Source organism: Pelodiscus sinensis, chromosome 1 (genome assembly GCF_049634645.1).
Source record: "Pelodiscus sinensis isolate JC-2024 chromosome 1, ASM4963464v1, whole genome shotgun sequence".
Lineage (NCBI taxonomy): Eukaryota > Metazoa > Chordata > Testudines > Trionychidae > Pelodiscus > Pelodiscus sinensis.
In genome coordinates, this window is record NC_134711.1 from 18,955,164 (window position 1) to 18,973,372 (window position 18,209).

General features: G+C 42.3%; 1 protein-coding gene across 2 annotated transcripts in view; it reads left to right on the top strand.

Annotated features, from left to right (window-relative positions):
- The window catches only part of CACNA2D1 (calcium voltage-gated channel auxiliary subunit alpha2delta 1), a 642,840-nt gene that overhangs the window by 103,965 nt on the left and 520,666 nt on the right, over positions 1-18,209 (top strand). For both annotated transcript variants that reach the window (XM_006117144.4, XM_075926367.1), the window contains exon 3: positions 6,270-6,386. In XM_006117144.4, coding sequence (XP_006117206.1) covers positions 6,270-6,386 — 117 coding nt within the window. The remainder of the gene's footprint in view (positions 1-6,269; positions 6,387-18,209) is intronic.

Below are 18,209 nucleotides of genomic sequence, written 5' to 3' on the forward strand. Positions count from 1 at the left end.
TATTCAGTAAATAGGGGCATATATTTTCCATTAGTTAGCCACAGGTAAAAGAGGAGTAATGTTGATACTTTGAGCCCTGAGGATAGGCGGAAGTGCGGTAAAGGAGCACTAGTTTACTCTAGTCTAGGATAGAGGACTGCATTCTAGAAATGTGTATCTCTATGGTACCAGTTTCCAGGTTAGATCATCTGGCAACAGCACTTTTTAAAATCCCTGACACAGATGCAGTGTCTCAGGAAATAATATGAACCTCAGGAGAGCCCCTCATATCTGCAGGGCCAATGGTGTCAGCAGTGAAGCTTTTCACTGAATGGGGTAAAATATTCCAATTCAGCATTGTTGGATCACACCTATAAGTCTTGGAGTAGGAGCTGGAGAAGGGAGAGTAGACAGTTTCCTTGATCCTGAAAGTGATAACCAGCAACTTCCTCCAAAGCCCCACCAATAAGGGGTATTTAAATGTTACAGTGTATTGAAAGGCTAGAAGCCCCATAGGTTCTAATGCTGTGCTTTGTTCTGTGGGCGACAGCCTGCTTTTCACTGGCACGTGTGACAGCATGTTACGACTACATGGTCCCTCCCTTAAGACTCTACAGTGGAACATACAGTGCTAAAACACATAACTGGTGAGTTGAGGAAACATTTTAATTTCCCTTGTTACCCCCAACAATTATTACTCCAAAAGTGTAACTCTCATGTGGATTGCGAGTTTGCATGTATTTATTGTTCTCCCTATTCTTGGGTGGTGGTTTATTTTAATAGAGCAGAGCTGATTCAAATATTTGGAATGTAAACATTTCTTATAATCAAATATAGCCCTTTTTTTGTTTTGTGTTTTTTTTTGTGAATGGAAATTGACCTGCTTTGCTTCTCTTCTCCTCGCCAGTGAAACCAAAAATATGAAGGGAAAAAAAATCCTGTGTGTAGGTGAGACAGAGGTTGGGTTAAAAATGAAGTACTGGAATTTTTCAAAAAACAATTTTTTTCATGAAATGTTCAAATAATGGACACCCCTAAAGAGTATTTCAAATTGATCTAATTTCTTTATATGGCTAAAAAAGTAGAAATTTTGGGCAGCGGCAGATATACTATACCAAGGGTTGCAGAATTTGGGGGATACGTTTTTTTTTTTTGCTTTTTTATGCTCCACACAGGTTTCTGGGGTGGCTGAGGAGGTGGGACGTACTACTTAGCTTTCCAGTTTCGTGAGTCATTTAGCACTTCTTCAGCTGCCTCGGAGCCTGCCTGGGCCATATCAGAAGCTGCTTTAGGGGAGTGAGTTTTTCCCCAGGGTGTCTTGGATGGGAAGATATGGCTACGACTAGCAGGAGGCTTTCCCAGGAAGGTGCTGGTGGGACCTTGAGGCTTTGGCTGTCCCAAGGCTCCTCTGGGTGTGGGGAAGGAGTTTGGAGGGACCGGGGCAGGGGTCAGCCATGGAGAGGGTATCTTGGGGCTTCAGCTGCAGGGTTTTTTTGAGCTCTGTCTTTGGGGGCGTTCGAGCCTCTGGCCAGCCCAGGGCTGATGCAGCTGAGGGACTGTTGCTTGGGGCTCCTCGGTGTGAGGTGGGGCAGGAAGTCTTGGGGCTCCGGCTATGGGGGAGTGGACGGATGGGGAAGAGAAGTGGGGCTGTCCTCCCCAAATGCGGGCTCCACTCACCAAATATTACCAGAGTGGCTCAGACCATTAGCTCCTTGAGTATCCTATTTCTGACAATAACTAGCGCTAGATGCCCCAGAGCAAGGCACAAGACACTCTGTAGTGGTCAGTTGCGGAATAAAACACACCTAGAAATATAGGGCTAAAAGGGATGTCCAGAGGTGATCTAGTGCACCCCACTTTCTCAGAGGCTGGACCAAGTAAATCTAGACTATCCCTGACAGGTCGGACAAACACTTGTACTTAAAAACTTCCAAGAGGAGTAGCCATGTTAGTCTGTAACTTAAAAACAAAATTAAAAAAACCACGAATGGTCCTGTGGCATCTTAGAGACAACAAAAATATGTAAGCGTATGAAAGCTCATAATGCTATACATACTGCTCCGTGTCTCTCTTTCTCTTCCCCCCCTTCCTGCCTCTCACTCTCTCTCCACCCTCCTGTCTCTGTCAGGGATGCACGCATGTTCAGGCTCCGCCCCCTGGGCATGTACGTCACCGCCCCGCTCCCCATCGCCTCCCGCTGTGGTGCTCGGCTGACTTCTGTGCCGCTCAGCCGGGCCACCGCGTGGGAGCAAGTGGCACAAATGGCCTCTTTCTCCCTCCTCCTACTGCCTTGCCTTCTCTCTCTCTCAGCTCTCGTCCGCCGCCTGCCTCTCTCTCCTTTTCTCTCTCTCTTCTCCTCCTCTCACCCTGTGTTTCTCTTCTCCTCCTCCTGCTGTCTGTCTCTCTCTCTCTCTCTCTTTCTCTCTCACTGTCCTCCGCCTCCTCTTTGCCTCCTCTGTTCTCCAATCTGTCTCCTCCCAACCGCTCTGCTTTCCTTCTTTTGAATCCGGCGCCCTTTTCTGATGTCAGAGATGCATGCTTGTCCAGGCCCCGCCCCCAGGCTGTTCCCTCTGGGTGGCGTGTTGCCTCTCGCCGTGGTGCTCGGCTGATATCTGCGCCGCTCAGCCGGGCTGCCACGTGGGAGCAAGTGGTGCGAGCAGATGTTTGGTGTCCACGCTCCCCATGCAGCACGGTGGTGCTGCATGGGGAGCGCGGGACCTAAACGGTCCAGGGGGGCGCGGCCCCCTGGCTGTGTACATCACCACTCTTCCTCCATGGCGGCTCGGTTGAGTGCTGCACCACGGTCGCTTGCGCCGCTGGCTTCCCCGCGGCTGCCCGGCTGAGGGGCGCAGCACTTAGCTGAGCTCCACGGCGGGAGGGGAAAGGGGATGGGGCGGGGCGGTGACGTACAAGGCCAGAGGGCGAGTCCGTGTACGTCAGAATTACAGACTCTCAGACATTGGGCTACTATATATATGATACTCTTCGCTCCATTATCCAAGTTACTAATGAAAATATTGAATAGTACCAATCCTAGGACAGAGCACTGCAGAATCCCAGTAGTAGAGCCCAGCAAATCCATGGATATCCACAGCTCATTTTTACGGATATGGATGTGGGTGAGGATACTAATTTTATATGTAGAGCCCTGTGAATTTACGGATACCCGCTTTATATCCACGGGTATCTGCATCCAGGGATGTCAATGCGCAGGGCTCGCCAAGCGCTTGTGAGCCCTGCTCACCAGAAGTGCGGTTTGGCATGGTGTGCATGTGCTGATCGCGCTGCACGGCTGTGCCGGCTTGTAATCTTCTCACCATGGGCGAGTAGATTACACTAATTGTCGAGCTCTGTCAATGTGGCTAATTGTGGCTACTTTTTTTTCTGCACAGGACTCTACCCATTAAATACATCTCAGTTTTGATGGTGAAGCACTGGTAACTACTCTTTAAACCAATTGTGCATCCAGGTCATTGTAATTTCATCTAGACCCTGCATTTCTCTAGTTTGCTCATTAAAATATTATGGAGAACGCTATCAAAAAGCCTTACAAAATTTCAATCTATTGTTTTCTCCTATCCCAAGTAACCCTTTCAGAGAAGGAAATTAGATTGCTTTGGCATGATTTGTTCATGACAAATCCATGTTGGCTGTTACTTATACCCCTCCTACCACCTCCATGCTTGCAAACTAATTATTTAATAATTAATTCCAGTAATCTTTCCAGGTCCTCTTTGTTCCTCTTTTTAAAGCTAGGTACTGTGTTTGCCCTTTTCCAGTCCTCTGGGGCCTCCCCTCCCTCCTTGAGGTTTCAAAGATAATTGCTGATGGTTCTGAGATAGCTTTAGCTAGTTCTTAAATTACCTAATGTGAATTTCATCAATCCCTGACAACTTGAATGCACCTCACTTATCTAAATACTGTATTTTAACATGTTCTAACTCTATCAACTAATAGTTGGTTTATGTCCTGAAGCATGAAGGTTTATATCTCTTCTTTGGTATTGTTATTCTATGTAATGTAAATGTGCATGTTGTCATTACAGAAATAGGTCCACATTTTCAGAAGACATCAACACGTTGTCCATAACTATCATTGCTGAACGATTAGTAGCTTTGAAAATCCAGCTCTTACTTAGACGCTTAAGTAGGAACTGAACTCCTTATGAAACCTGTCTCTCTGATTGTAGATTGTTTGCCATCTGACTGTCTTGTCCATGATGTCTAATTTGGTTTTGAATCTGCAGTAGAAGATTTAGAAAGGCATGAAATAATTAACCATACTGGAATTTGACCAAGATACTGAGACTTGCAAAATGAGTCATGAGATCTTTAGTGTGCTTCCCTTGCACCTCACTGGGGTTTGGCTGGCTAACAGCGGAGCATGAAGCATCTGTGACTGAATCACTGCATCATTTATTGCTGCACAGTGGTCTTATATATTTACTTGGGAGATCTTAGGTGATCCTAGACTTCAGTGGTAGATTTTATGCAGATATTTAGGGGATGTCTTTCCAAAAGCAAAAATTAAAACCTTTTTTTCTTTTAAAATCAGTTACTAGGGAGAGAGGTTTTTGATTTGGGGGGGGTGGGGGGGGAGAAATGCCTGAAACTAATGGTAATTAATGTGCGTGACAGAACTGATGAATATCTCAGACGTGACTGGTTCCATTGACAAGAATGGCATCAGTTCTGGCAATGTTCAAAATCTACCAGCCGCAAGCAGCAGATCCCTGTATTGGTGTGTTCCTTTAAAGCCACCATATAATTATACCCTGAGAAGCCTGGCACAGCTGGTGGAATCCGTCTGCTGGATAGTTTCTGAGCTCTTTCTGCTGGATCTCTGCCAGTGAATTAGTGTTGGACCCATTCCTCTGTGTGTGTGCCTAGAATTACTTCCCATAAGACTGTCTAACCCCCATCAGGCAGTGTTTCAGAGAGGCAACACACTTGTGTAACCTCAGGCCATCTGTTGGTTGCATAAATTAGTTTTCCCCATTCACCATCTAGCCATCAGATACACACACTCTTTCTTTTTCCAGATTTAGATTTCTCCTCCCCCCCCCACAGTGAAGTTGTGTAGGAGGGAAGGGACATCCTTTAAAAAACACAAACTGAGAAACCCCATTCCTCTCCTTTTTTAGGTTGATAATAACCCCCTTAGAAACACTTCAGAAAAACAGAACCAGTTATTCCAGTACCAAGGAGGACTTCAAAAAACTACCACCCCTAAATGTAAATAAGGGACTGATTGCCAGGAGGTTTAAATCTGCACAATTATATTTACTTCAACACATTATGTTGATTCACCTCCGGTATCTGGGTCTTAATCTTTTAGGAAGAATAAAATAATTACGTCAGTGATTTCCGGGCTCAGCTTCAGGCACCTTTATAGACATTTGATTTTCAGAGAGGGGATGCTCAGTGAAAACCAGGCCCTTTTAAGTCTCAGGTCAAGTATTGTAAAAACAAAGCTGTACGTGTGTGTGTGTGTGTGTGTGTGTGTGTGTGTGTGTGTGTGTGTGTACGCGCGCACACACGCACACCCCCCCCCCCCCAAAACAACAACCAACCCCCCTTCCACCTAGAATCATTAACCATTTTTAAAAATTGGGGGAGGAGGGGAGGGGGGTCATCATTTTCAAGGCTCAGACCTGAAAGAAGCAGAGCATTGCTTGGGGATGCGGAGGACTATGAAATCCCACTGCTGAGATCTGCTCATCTCCTTGCAGAATTGATCCCATAGTTCTCCAGCTCACCAAGGACTAACAGATTCCAGAATCCTTAAGCCATCATTGTATTGACTTCACTACTACCCATCTCACAATCTCCTTTATAGAGATAGAGAAACTCGAACACAGAAATTCAAAGCTCCCTGGGGTAGGGGCCGTCTGTTCATTATATGTATGCACAGTGACTAGCACAGTGTGGCTCTGATCTTTGATCCTTTAGGCTTTATTGCGATGCAAATAATTAGTAATAATGATCATAATAGCCTCATGAGTGCTGAGGATTAATTTTAATAATAATGATAATACATTCAGCCCTTCATTATGCCCACTTAACACCCAAATCAGTGGAGACATAATTCTCAAGCAGAGAGGCTGTGGCTTGCACAACTCATCATAGTTTATTCAAACAGTGGGCAATAACTGAAGAGTTACCAGTTCATAGCCCTGTAGTCAATTCACTAGGCCACTGTGCTCTTATTACAATAAAAACAAACAGGCCCATGCTGTAGTTCTGAATTGTTTCCTTTTTTCTTCCTTTTTTCTTCCTTTTTTCATGTAGATTTATATGAAAAACAACCATCTGTATACAGTGGAAGCCAACAATGCACGTGACTTGGTGGAATTTGCAGCCAGAGATATTGAAAAACTACTGAGTAACAGATCAAAAGCCCTGGTGGTGAGTACTAACTGGATCGTTCTCTTCTACTCATTCTCTTTCTTTTTGAGTCTTCATGTTTTTACTGATGCATGTTTTGCTACTTATAAATATAGGGACATTGTCAGCCTGATGTGTACAGGACATGACATATGTAGAATGATGGCTTGCAATTTCATGATAGAAAATCAACTTATGAGTTAGGGCAGACACTTATGTTGTTGATTGACAGATTAGGGACCCGGGCCAAATGGCAAACCAAAAGATAAATAGGGTGAACAATTTTCCTCTGACTGATGCACATGAATGTTTGACATGAAGATGATAGTATTCTATAGTCATTAATAATCTTGAAGCATTGAATGGATACTCGATCCTCTAAGGTAACTCATTTTAAAAAATATTTGTACATAACCAATTGGGTAGATGAGTTTTGAGAGCGATATCCAGTAACAGTTGGGTAATATGATATGTATCTCTAAATCACAAGCCTTTACTCTCCTCATCTTTTTAACCTCCCAGTCTTTTGTGATGGTAGCATCTGATTTTCCTCTTCCAATAATGTGTTTGTGTGTCTGCTGAAGCGGATTCACTTCACAGGATGTTTGTTCTACTGCTGGCTGGCTATTTTACTCCATATTTCTACCACCTTCAGGGTAAATGAAATCCACCTTGAACTTCTAATAAGTTTGTCCTCCGTTCTAATCCCATGATCCCATATGTTTTGAATTACAACCAGTTGCTATTTCAAACTGTTCATTGGCTGTGATCCTTTTCCTTTCCATTAAATGGATCAGGTGTGGCTAATTCCTTCTTGTAACTCAGACCCACAAAACCCTGGTTCATTTCAGAATTGTTTTCTACTGCCTTTTTCAATTTGAACAATGCCCTTCCTTTAAATGTGTTGACCAGATTTCTATGGAGCGCTCCAAGGGTGTGTCTAGACTACATGCCTCCTTCGACGGAGGCATGTAGATTAGCCAGATCGGAAGAGGGAAATGAAGCCGCGATTAAAATAATCGCGGCTTCATTTAAATTTAAATGGCTGCCCCGATCTGCCGATCAGCTGTTTGTCGGCAGATCGGGGGAGTCTGGACGCGATGCCCCGACAAAGAAGCCTTTCTTCATCGACACAGGTAAGCCTGGTTTCACGAGGCTTACCTGTGTCGATGAAGAAAGGCTTCTTTGTCGGGGCATCGCGTCCAGACTCCCCCGATCTGCCGACAAACAGCTGATCGGCAGATCGGGGCAGCCATTTAAATTTAAATGAAGCCGCGATTATTTTAATCGCGGCTTCATTTCCCTCTTCCGATCTGGCTAATCTACATGCCTCCGTCGAAGGAGGCATGTAGTCTAGACACACCCCAAGTGTGTTCGCTCTTGTGTCTTTCATAGTGTTAGATCTAGAAACAGGCATTCCTTGAAGTAGGGTCTAAAACTAGATGGAACAGTAGACCTGTGAGATGAGGGTCAATTGGTTTATTTACATCTTCACATTGACGCTTAGTGTAGTTTGGGAAAAGTCACTTAAAGCCACATTGTAGTTTGCCATCTAGGATAGAATTCATCCCACTCCAGCTGTACCTTGGTCAGGTGTCAGTAACTGGCTGACAAGTGAAACCACTGCTCTGTGTTTGGCCTTCAGTACTAGCCTCCTTAAAAGCCAGGCACTTGTGTCTGTTGGTAAAGTTGTCTGAACTGGCTGGTGGGGATCGTTATGTGGTGTATCTCTCTCTTTAGTGCAGGGTTATATCTTTAATACACAATCTTTTAACTTTGCTGTGCCTTAGCTTATCTAAATGTCAGATGGATGTTGTGCACCTACAATATGCTGTTGTGTGTTCTGAGGCTGGCTTAATGTTCATATAGCACATGAACATTGCATGGACGATACATTGTGATGAATTATGATGAGTTGTTATATGGATAACTGCTGTTTCCCCACTACTTTCCCTGTCCAGTAAATTCAAACCATTGTACACCTAAGGCAGTGTTGCTCGTGTTTGCAATTTTATTGTTAATCCTACTTTTTTTTTAAACATCAGCTACTAAAATCAAGAAGATATGCGAGAATCTCAGATTGAATTTTAAAAAAGTAAGTTTCAGGCCCTCATGGTTGCTGAGAAACTTGTAAAGTCAAGTGAATGCATGCTAAAGGCTCACAAACAAGAAAGCAAGATAAAATAACCCCAAATTATTCTTTAAATAATTCATTATCCCTTTTTAGCCGATTTCATGACTGTTCAGTGCTTAGGCTGGTAATACCACGAACAGTGGGCACCTACTATAGGACTTATACCAGGGGGCTGTAGTCTCCTGATCTTTGTTGAAACATGGGAGTATCAGACTCCTGGCATAAGTACTTGTCACTTTATCCATAAATAGTGAAATTCACTCTATGTAGAGGGCCAGAATTGGGCACTTAAACCTCTGCCCAGATGTGAATTTTTCTCGCAGTCTCTTAGATCCTAATGCGCTCCCTCTTTGTGCTGAAACAGCTGAGAAATTATCATTTTTAGCTGGTCTTTATGAGGTGTGTTTAATCATCTGAGGATCTCTGTGGTTTACAAACATTAATTAAGCAAATACAACAGATGCATCTCCCCCCCTCCCCCCCCCCCTTGGATAAGTATATTTTGGATATATATATAACCCTCATCCAGCCTACCACAATTGCATATTCATCTGCTCCAGTTGGCAAAGCATTGCATTGGACTTCTGCAGACTCCCAGTATTTAAGTGTTTACTTTTTCTATGAAGCGTTCTCCCAGTCTTTGTTTGGCTTTTTTATGCCATGTGTCTATACACACACACTTCTTATGCCTTTATTCATATATAGGCATAAAAGAATACGTGTGAATACATACATGTGTATATATACATGTTTTTCCATGCTGAAAAACTGGATATTTAATTCTTACTCAGTTCCTTTCAGAGTATTATCTGCTGTTTATATGAAAGATCCACATTCCCATCACAGGTCATAATTTCTTTTCTGGAGAACCTGTGAAATTTCAGTGACTTTAGAACAGTTACATGGGAATAAAGTAGAGTAGACTCCAAAAGATATTTTTTAAAACTACAGATAAATGTTGTGCAGAAGGGTTTAGTGTGTATTACCATACCACCTCAAGTATTCAAAAATTATGACTCAAGTATTCCCAACTCATGCTAATGGCTTAATTGTGAGATTTTGAAGAATGGGTTTTGTTTTAGTTAATTTCTGGTTATGATCTATTAGTATAATTTAAAGTCACATTTTTAATTTTTTTTTACAGCCACATGGGCTAGAAATGTTTTTTAAATGAAAGTTGAGACTCAAATATTCAAAAGGACTTCATGAGATGGATCTTTCAGAAATATGCTAACTATTGCAAGACAACCAATAGAATCACGATACTATTACCAACTTCTGTCATGGTGCTGGCTTCTGTTCTCTATTAATTCTCAGTCTATGCCATTACTGTATGTTAAAAATGACCTGTTTCATTCATCTTGCCATAAACATTAATGGTTGATTTTGTTTTTGTTTTTTGTTTTTTTTTGTTCAACACCTTACTGCTTTTGTCATCAGTGTACACAGTCACTTCGGAGTTTATGTCCTCCTCCAGGTCATTTATATACACTCGTGATAGTCTCTTGTTGTTTCATGAATCTTAATCTGTTACTTTCTACTAGCAGTTCTTCACCCAGGCAGATTTCTGTGTCATACAGGAGCTTCCCCATATGTTTAACTGATTTTTGTAAACAGATCATCTGTGCTGCATAAAATAGTTCTGCAATCTAGATACGTTTACACCTACAGTTTCAATTTTGACGGCGCTGAAAAGAAGTCAGGCATAGCTGTTACTAATTACCACTGGGAATAAAGTGTGCCAAAGTGTTAATTAAGACCGAGTATGATTCAAGAGGACAATTCAGCTTCCAGCGATGCTCTCAGGGAGGTACAAGTGAATGACATCAGCGGTCTCATTGTTCATACACTGGCATAGCCGAAGGACTTCACTGGGTAAATGATAGTCCCTAGGCATGTAGCAGAAACAAAGTTGGGGCAAGGTTATAATATGCAAACACTGATGGCTTTCCCAATAATATACTACTTTCCTTCAGGTTGCCAGGGTGACTGTAAATGAAAATTAATGCTACTGTAATAAAATCTGCGGTGTTGTAACACACCCCTCTGTTAAGCATCAGTAAATATCCATGAATAAGATTTTTTGGACAACATTATCTGATGGTTTTGTACATGACATATGAAAGTGTCACTTCATCAAGCACTGGGGCTAACTCAGAAGGGATTCATCATTCTATTTCAGTCTGCATACATTAAGAATATAGTATAAAATTTATATGGAGAGGAGTGTGAAAAATGAATGAAGATAGCAGGTGTTTTTCTAGAAAGGAGATAGATTACATTTGATTAATCATCATCTTTCCTTTTAGTTGGGTTCATATATTTTCTATTCACAGAAAGTAAGCCCATCCACACTCCTTAATCTGCCAATGCCCCAGTATGGGATACCCAGTGTCACAGAATTCCAAATGAGACACACACAAATATTAGAGTTGTATTGGAAATACAGTGAAGTTTCTTTTTGTAGGGTTAGTCACTGTTTCTGTAACCATGACACCACAGTTCTTTATTTCATATGGGGAGAATAAATTCTGCAATAAAAGTTTGAAGTACTATTTTTATAAAGAACTGGAAGACTTACTCAGTGTTGCCCAGGTCCGGGGCAGGGAGTGGGCTGTGCAGGTCTCCCACTGAAGCTCCCTGGGCCTGCCTGTCTGTGAGTGTGTTGGGCGGATCAGTGGTTAAGGCGGGGGGGAGAAGCCTGTGTCTCCTGGGAGGAGGGGGGAGAGCTGCACTGCTTGGCCTTGGTGGTACTCCGGGGGTGGTGGTACAGGGCTTTCCCTTGCTCTCCTCTTGATTTGGCACTGGGATCAAGGACTGGTAGGAGGGCCTGGGCCAGTGGCTGGTAAGATAGCAATCCCCATGCCCAGCTGGGCCATTCCTTTCCTGGTGAGGCTACCCCAGTGTTTACTCTTCAGTATAGTTGTCCCCTGTGTTTGCCGCCTCTGGTGGTCACTCTGCAGTATCATGTCCCTCCAATCAGCTCCCTCCCTTTCCATGTTATGAGAAACAATTGAATTCCAGGCATATCTAGTTTTCCTGACAAAACCAAACACAGACTTTGCTTGAAATTAGGATAAGAGGATGCTGCATATGAAATGTGGTGATCTTAGCTGTTACCATTTAGGAGGAGTTCTTGAACAAAGAGACTTGCAGATGAATAGTCAGACTCACAGACAGACACACAAATCTCTAAAATTATATATTTAGATTTAAGTATTCTTGGAACGGAAATAATTGATGTCCCTTAAAATTCTAAATATTTGGGATGTGAGAGCTCATCTGGCCATCTCTGAGTGGCAAAAAAAATTCATTTGAAGAACAAAGCAAGGGTAGTTTGATTGAGCTAACAGTTCAAAAGCCCCTTGAATGCATACATAGGTACTGTAGCCAGCTATCTTCAAGTGGTTAATTAGCTCAATAATATTAAAGATGTTCAGCAGAGCTCTGGAATTCTTTGTCAAAACAATTTTGAATGAAAATTCAGTTTTTGCAAAATTGGACTTTTTCAAAAATTTCAGTTTTGCAGATCATTCTTGATTTTTTTTCCCACTTTTGTTTTGAGACAACGCAACATGAAAGTACAGTTTCAGGTTACCTGATTTGGAATAATATTTTGGGTAACCGCTGCCCACATTCTCCTCTGTTGATTGAGCTCTTTGGTTAGACATCTCATGATGCCATCTGGTCTCCCTTTTGACAATGTGTGCATCATGAGAGCTATTTTCATTCCAGGGAGGTGAACCACAGCAGAGAATGAAGGCACAAGTCACCTTAACAACCATGAGGCAGAGGAACACCCCAGGCCGATGTAGTTGCATGATGAATTTTTTCAAAATAAAATGCTTTGACATTTTCCAGTGAAATTTTCATTCTACGAAATAGTTTTGATATTTCAACTTTTTTTATTGTGATTTGGGTATGTTGAAGTACAGGCAGTCCCCGGGTTACGTACAAGATAGGGACTGTAGGTTTGTTCTTAAGTTGAATTTGTATGTAAGTCGGAACTGGTACATATTGTAGGGGAAACTCTAGCCAAACATTTCTCCAGAGCTCAGTTTTATTCTCCCACACCTCACTTCCCTCAGTCCTTTATTCTCAAGCTGAGGTGTCTGCTGGGAAAAGCCGCTCCGAGTCTCCCTGGTCTGCTGGGGGAGGGGGGCACTAACTTCGCGTCTCCCTGGTCTGCTGGGGGAAGCAGCTAGTGCGGGGTTGCCTCACCCCATTTGTAAGTAGGGATCCGATGTAAGTCGGATCCCTGTAATTCGGGGACTGCCTGTATCAGAATTTCCTGTGAGACAAACTCTGTTTATTGCTCAGCTCTAGTGCTAAGTTGTCTATTCAAATGTCATGGGAGGGAAGAGGCAGTTCTCTTGAGTTAGCTCATCTCAAGTGAAAAATACACCTTTTTACCAGTGAAGATAGGGCCTCTGAGATTAAGCATGGTTTTATTAATACTACTTCTGAATGGATACGTGGTCAACCATGAAGCCGGTTAAAAGCCTCTTCTTGTAACAGAATAAAATGTGTAAAAAGGCATATTATAGTCTCCTTAATATTTGTGTGTGATTGAAGGCTTCCCTCCGTGTTCTGAGTGCAGCAATATTATCTTTTGCCAATTATTCCAAGGCCAGAAGAAACCGCTGGGATCTTCTCATCTCATCTGATCTGTGTAATACAGGCCACAGAATGTACACTTGCGAATCTTTTATTAAATAATCCAATCATGATTTTAAAACTGCCAGTGATACTGACCATTAAAAGGAAAAATATGTTGCTAACAGCAGTGATGAATTTTTCAGGAGTGTGCTGCAAAGGACAAGGGTATATTTAATGTAGGCGATAGTGTGACGTAGGTAAGTGATGGGCTTTCACCCAGTGATTTTGAAATGCAATATGTATTGTTCAGCTGATCAACATGTATCCTCTGTGTTTAAGTTCTTGCACATGTAATTGTTGTATCATATTTCTTGTTGGCCTAATCCATCACTCAGTGCAAGTGACTTCAAGAGAAGGTGGTCTGGCCTAATATGCATACATGAGAGAAATTGTATCTGAAAATGTAATCAACACAAATGAAAACGAGTTCTATAGGTGTATGTACTCACATGCTAGTACTCAAAGACTTCATGTACCAATGATAGGGTGTTACCCTTTTCTGAAATGATTCCGATGCCAATATATCTTTGTTTGAGATGAGGCGACTACATCTGTACGCATTATTCAAGATGTAGGTGTACCATGGATTTATATGAAGGCAATAAGATATTATCCATCTTATTCTCTATCCCTTTTTTAATAATAAGCTTTTTCTTATCTGTTATTCGACCACACTATTACATCCCTAATTGGTAGCACTGGAATTGTAATCCCATTGTCCCAGTACTGGTGACTCCACACATGCTGCATGAACCCCTCAGCATGTCATGCCCCTGCTATAGCAATTTTCTGTTTTTCATTGTTAACATAATTAAAATGAAAGCAATGCCTGACCTATTTGAATTCTTTGAGACTAGGCCCACTGTTAGGTTTATTTTTGGAGTCCTGAACTGTAGATAGTCTTGTTTTATTGCTGTTACTTATAGAATGTTTTGAAACATGTTTTTGCTACAGATCAAAGTATACTGTAGCTGTTTGCCTTTCTCTGGGTTGGTAATATCTGAATTATGAAGAAAGTGGTCTATAATGGGTATGGTAAATCTAACATGTCTCCCTCAAGAATTCCTTTAAGATGAGGATCTCTAAATGCTTTACAATTAACATGGCTTGACAATACATAATATTATTCCATGTATTTCTTATTGTTTGACAGCAAGTTTATATGTAAAGATATTGCTCTAGATGCTTTTGCTGCACATGGATCAGAAATAAAATGAACCACAGCGGAATATTGGACTATCCATTTCATATGATATATGCTGAGAATACTGGAAAATATTGCTTAGTTATATTCCCCATTCTAAGCATAGGATGGAATATTTCTGTAAACAGGTATTTCTCTAAAACTGCACTATGGGTGCCCCTGCTGTTGGTAGCTCTTGTAACTATAGCTGATGTCAGCTCAGCAAAACCCAGTTAGATGGGAAAGCCAGGTGGTGGTCTTGCCCAGGTTTCTTGCAGCCTTATCACTAGAATAACTGCAGTTAACATAACTGGTCCCTCCACATGACCAACTTTTTAAGGGTGCTCACTGTTAATTACATTTCATAACCAGATAAATCTTTGTCCTGACATCCATTCCCTCCTCCTGCTCAAATGTCTTTTCATGAAAATAATACAAGATGAGCATTACACTATATCTAGAAAGTTAACACATCTAAGCTTTGGTGAACCAAGAGATACAAATGAATTCTAGAGCCTCCTCATGGAGCATGTCCAGCCAGCCATCTATTTTTAATGCCTCTGTTCATTGTAGCTGCTGTATGATGAAACAGGGAGGGCGATGAATTATCAGATGACCAGGTCCCAATGTGTTTTTGTGCTTTAGATTAAAACCAGAACCTTGAACTTCACCCAGAAACCAACAAGCATCCCTACATAGCACCATTACAATGCATATCTGGTGCAGCATTATGCTTAATATGTGTTTTCTTCACTACCTTCAGTTTCAAGATCAAGTTCCATGTAATGTGTCACAGTAATATAGAGCTGACATGGCAAAGGCAAGAAGGGTTTGCAAGGTGGTTGGTGTGCAGAAGAAACCGGCTCAAGCATCTAGCTTGGTATAGATAAAAAGGATTGTTGGCAGTTACTTGGGCACTGAAGTCCATTGGCATTCTGCATGAGAAAAGACTGCAAAATATCACCTTATCATGTCACATTAAGAAAAATAAAGCAAAAAATGTCCAGCTGCCCTATAGGGGTATGTCTAGACAGTGGAACTATTTTGGGATATGTCCGGTATCTCAAAATAGCGTTTTCTGCGTCTTAACAGCACACCTGTTATTCTGAACTGCAGTTGAAATAATGGGCTTGCTATTCTGATGTCCTGGTAAACCTCATTCCACAAGGAGTGAAAGACTTGTTGGAATAGCAGTCTGTTTCGAAATAAGCTACGCAGTTTGTGTAGCTACTTCAGGCTAGCACACTGTGTAAACTCACCCTAGGATTTTACCAGTCCAGCATACAATAGAGTCTGTGTGAAAATAACTCTAGTAGAGCAATAATAGACTGGGTGGTGCTAACAGATGCCTTCCAAAAACAAGAAAAGATTATCCGCCTGTGAAGTACGGTTATAGCTCACAGATGCCAGAACGTCTGTCAGATCAGCAGTGATGCTCACAGTGACTGGCAAAATGCTGAAATGCTGCACTATCTCTGGATGCCCCTGCTGTTGGTAGCTATTGTAACTATAGCTGATGTCAGCTCTGCAAAACCCAGTTAGGTGGGAAAGCCAGGTGGTGTTTTACAGCTGCAGCAGGGGTTCCTTGTAGCCTTTTCACCAGGATACCTGCAATTAACATAACTGGTTCCTCCCCTTGACTAATTAACTCAAGTCCTACCACTGTTTACAGCACAAATTCTGGCCTCGTGAAGTGTTTTGAATGAGAATTGAGAGCATGCAGGGAACTGACTTTCTGATCTGTTCATTCTGTTGCCACATAATTTTTCAGCTAGTTCTTAAGCAAAGTACAGTAGAGTTTCTAGGAGAGAGTCCTTGTGCCCCTTGTATTTCATGATGTGATACTTGTGAGCAGCAGTGTAGTCATGTGCAATGAGAATTAAACTCAGGCGGGGGGTGGGGAGGAAATGACATTGACAATATGTGGATAATGTAAATCACAGGGTAAAAGGTGACTGTATTGATCCATTGCTGAGCAGATTTCAGCGTTTGAATGTATAAAGTGCTCAAATATCCACTATAATAAGAAAAAAGGTAAGGTAGGGTTTGGAAATAGTTTGTCTGGTTTACATTGATGACCTCTCTCTTTCTCTGTCTTGTACTTGGCAAGTACAGGCAGTCCCTGGGTTATGTACAAGATAGGGACTGTAGGTTTGTTCTTAAGTTGAATCTGTATGTAAGTTGGAACTGGCGTCCAGATTCAGCCGCTGCTGAAACTGACTAGCGGCTGACTACAGGAAGCCCAAGGCAGAGTTCCTTTGCCCCGGGCTTCCTGGAATCAGCCTCTGATCAGTTTCAACAGGCTGAATCTGGACGCCAGTTCTGACTTGCATACAGATTCAACTTAAGAACCCCAGGCGTCCCCAAGTCAGCTGCTGCTGAAACTGATCAGCGGCTGACTTTGGGACGCCTGGGGCAGAGCAGCTGGGGTGCTGCTTGGTTGCTCCAGTAGCGCCGCTCCTCGGCACACCTGCTCCTGAACCCTAATCCCCTCCCTGAGCTCCATTCTGCACCAAAGCTCGGTCCCGAACTCCACATCCCCTCCATAGAGAAGTGCAGTGCTTGACCACTTTCCAAAATCTTGGAGAGCCCCCCCATTAAAATTATTGCCCATCCCTATGCTATGCCAATATGCTTTCGTTCTGAGCTGCAACACCCCTTGTATTTCAGCTCTCCAATGAACTGCTTCCGGTTTTAGCACTCTGAGGTTGCTTAATCCTGGCATGTGCCTGGAGAAGTTTAATAGCACTTATCCATATGCAGTGGTACAGGCCATAGAAGTTTGCTATTCAGGGTGTGTGTGTGTGTGTGTGTGTGTGTGTTCTTTGCTTAGCCTATTTCAGACAAATATCATAATATATTGCACTGTATAATCTCATTGATAAATCTATTTCAGTTCCCATAAAAGGCATTCTTTGTTTTTAAAATGTCACCTAAATAGATGCCAACCAAATTGTGTAATGATACTAGCAGTGATGCAGGAGACCATGAGCTCAGGGTTGGTCTAAAGAAAGGGACTTTGGACTTTGGTCGTGTAGGCCAGAATTTTCACTGCCAAAATCAAACCAGTGATAAGATGGATGCAGAAGAGGCGGCACTTGATGGTTACACTGTCTTGCCAAGAGGAGCAGATCAAGGGATTTCTGAGAGAAGAATGCCAGAAGATGATAAACTTCCCATCCCACCTTGAGCTGGAGCTGTAGGAAATGGCAGCAGGGCCAGAATCTGCAAGTCCATATACCAACTCCAAACATGTGGACCCTCAACTGGGCACTAAAAGTGACATGCAGCTGTTGTACATCTAAAGTGCACTACGCATCTTTTAGTGCACTGTAGTAGGGTCCACATGGCAATTTTGTGAGATACTTGCTCTTGGTATAGACAAGGCCTAAAGCTTCAGTAGTATCTCACAAAGGAGGACAGACAACAGTATTGTCTTCTCCATTTCCTTGTGCTGAATTCTTGCTGAGGCTCAGGGGAGTCAGCTGGTGCACATATCTGGACTGGTTTGGAGTAATTTTGTCAATAGAATGCAAGCAATTCAGACAGGTGAGGTACTTACGAGACCATGGCAGCGATTTCATTGATCCCATGCCTGGATCAATCACTGATTTTTTTCCAAGCCATTTATAAAGGGCTTGTTAAGAGTTGCTGTGATTCCATGGGATTTATCAAGATCAGGTGTATTTTAATCAGCTGTTCTCTCTCTCCTACCCTTGCTGATACAGTACTATGCACTGTTCATTCCTGTTGATTTGAAAAGCTAGGTAAATTGCTGTATTAGTAGGTAAAATAGAAGCAGCAGGATTGTTTGGATGAAGTCTGTTTAAGTTTAGCTCTAAGAATTTCATCTGTTTCCCACTCCTTT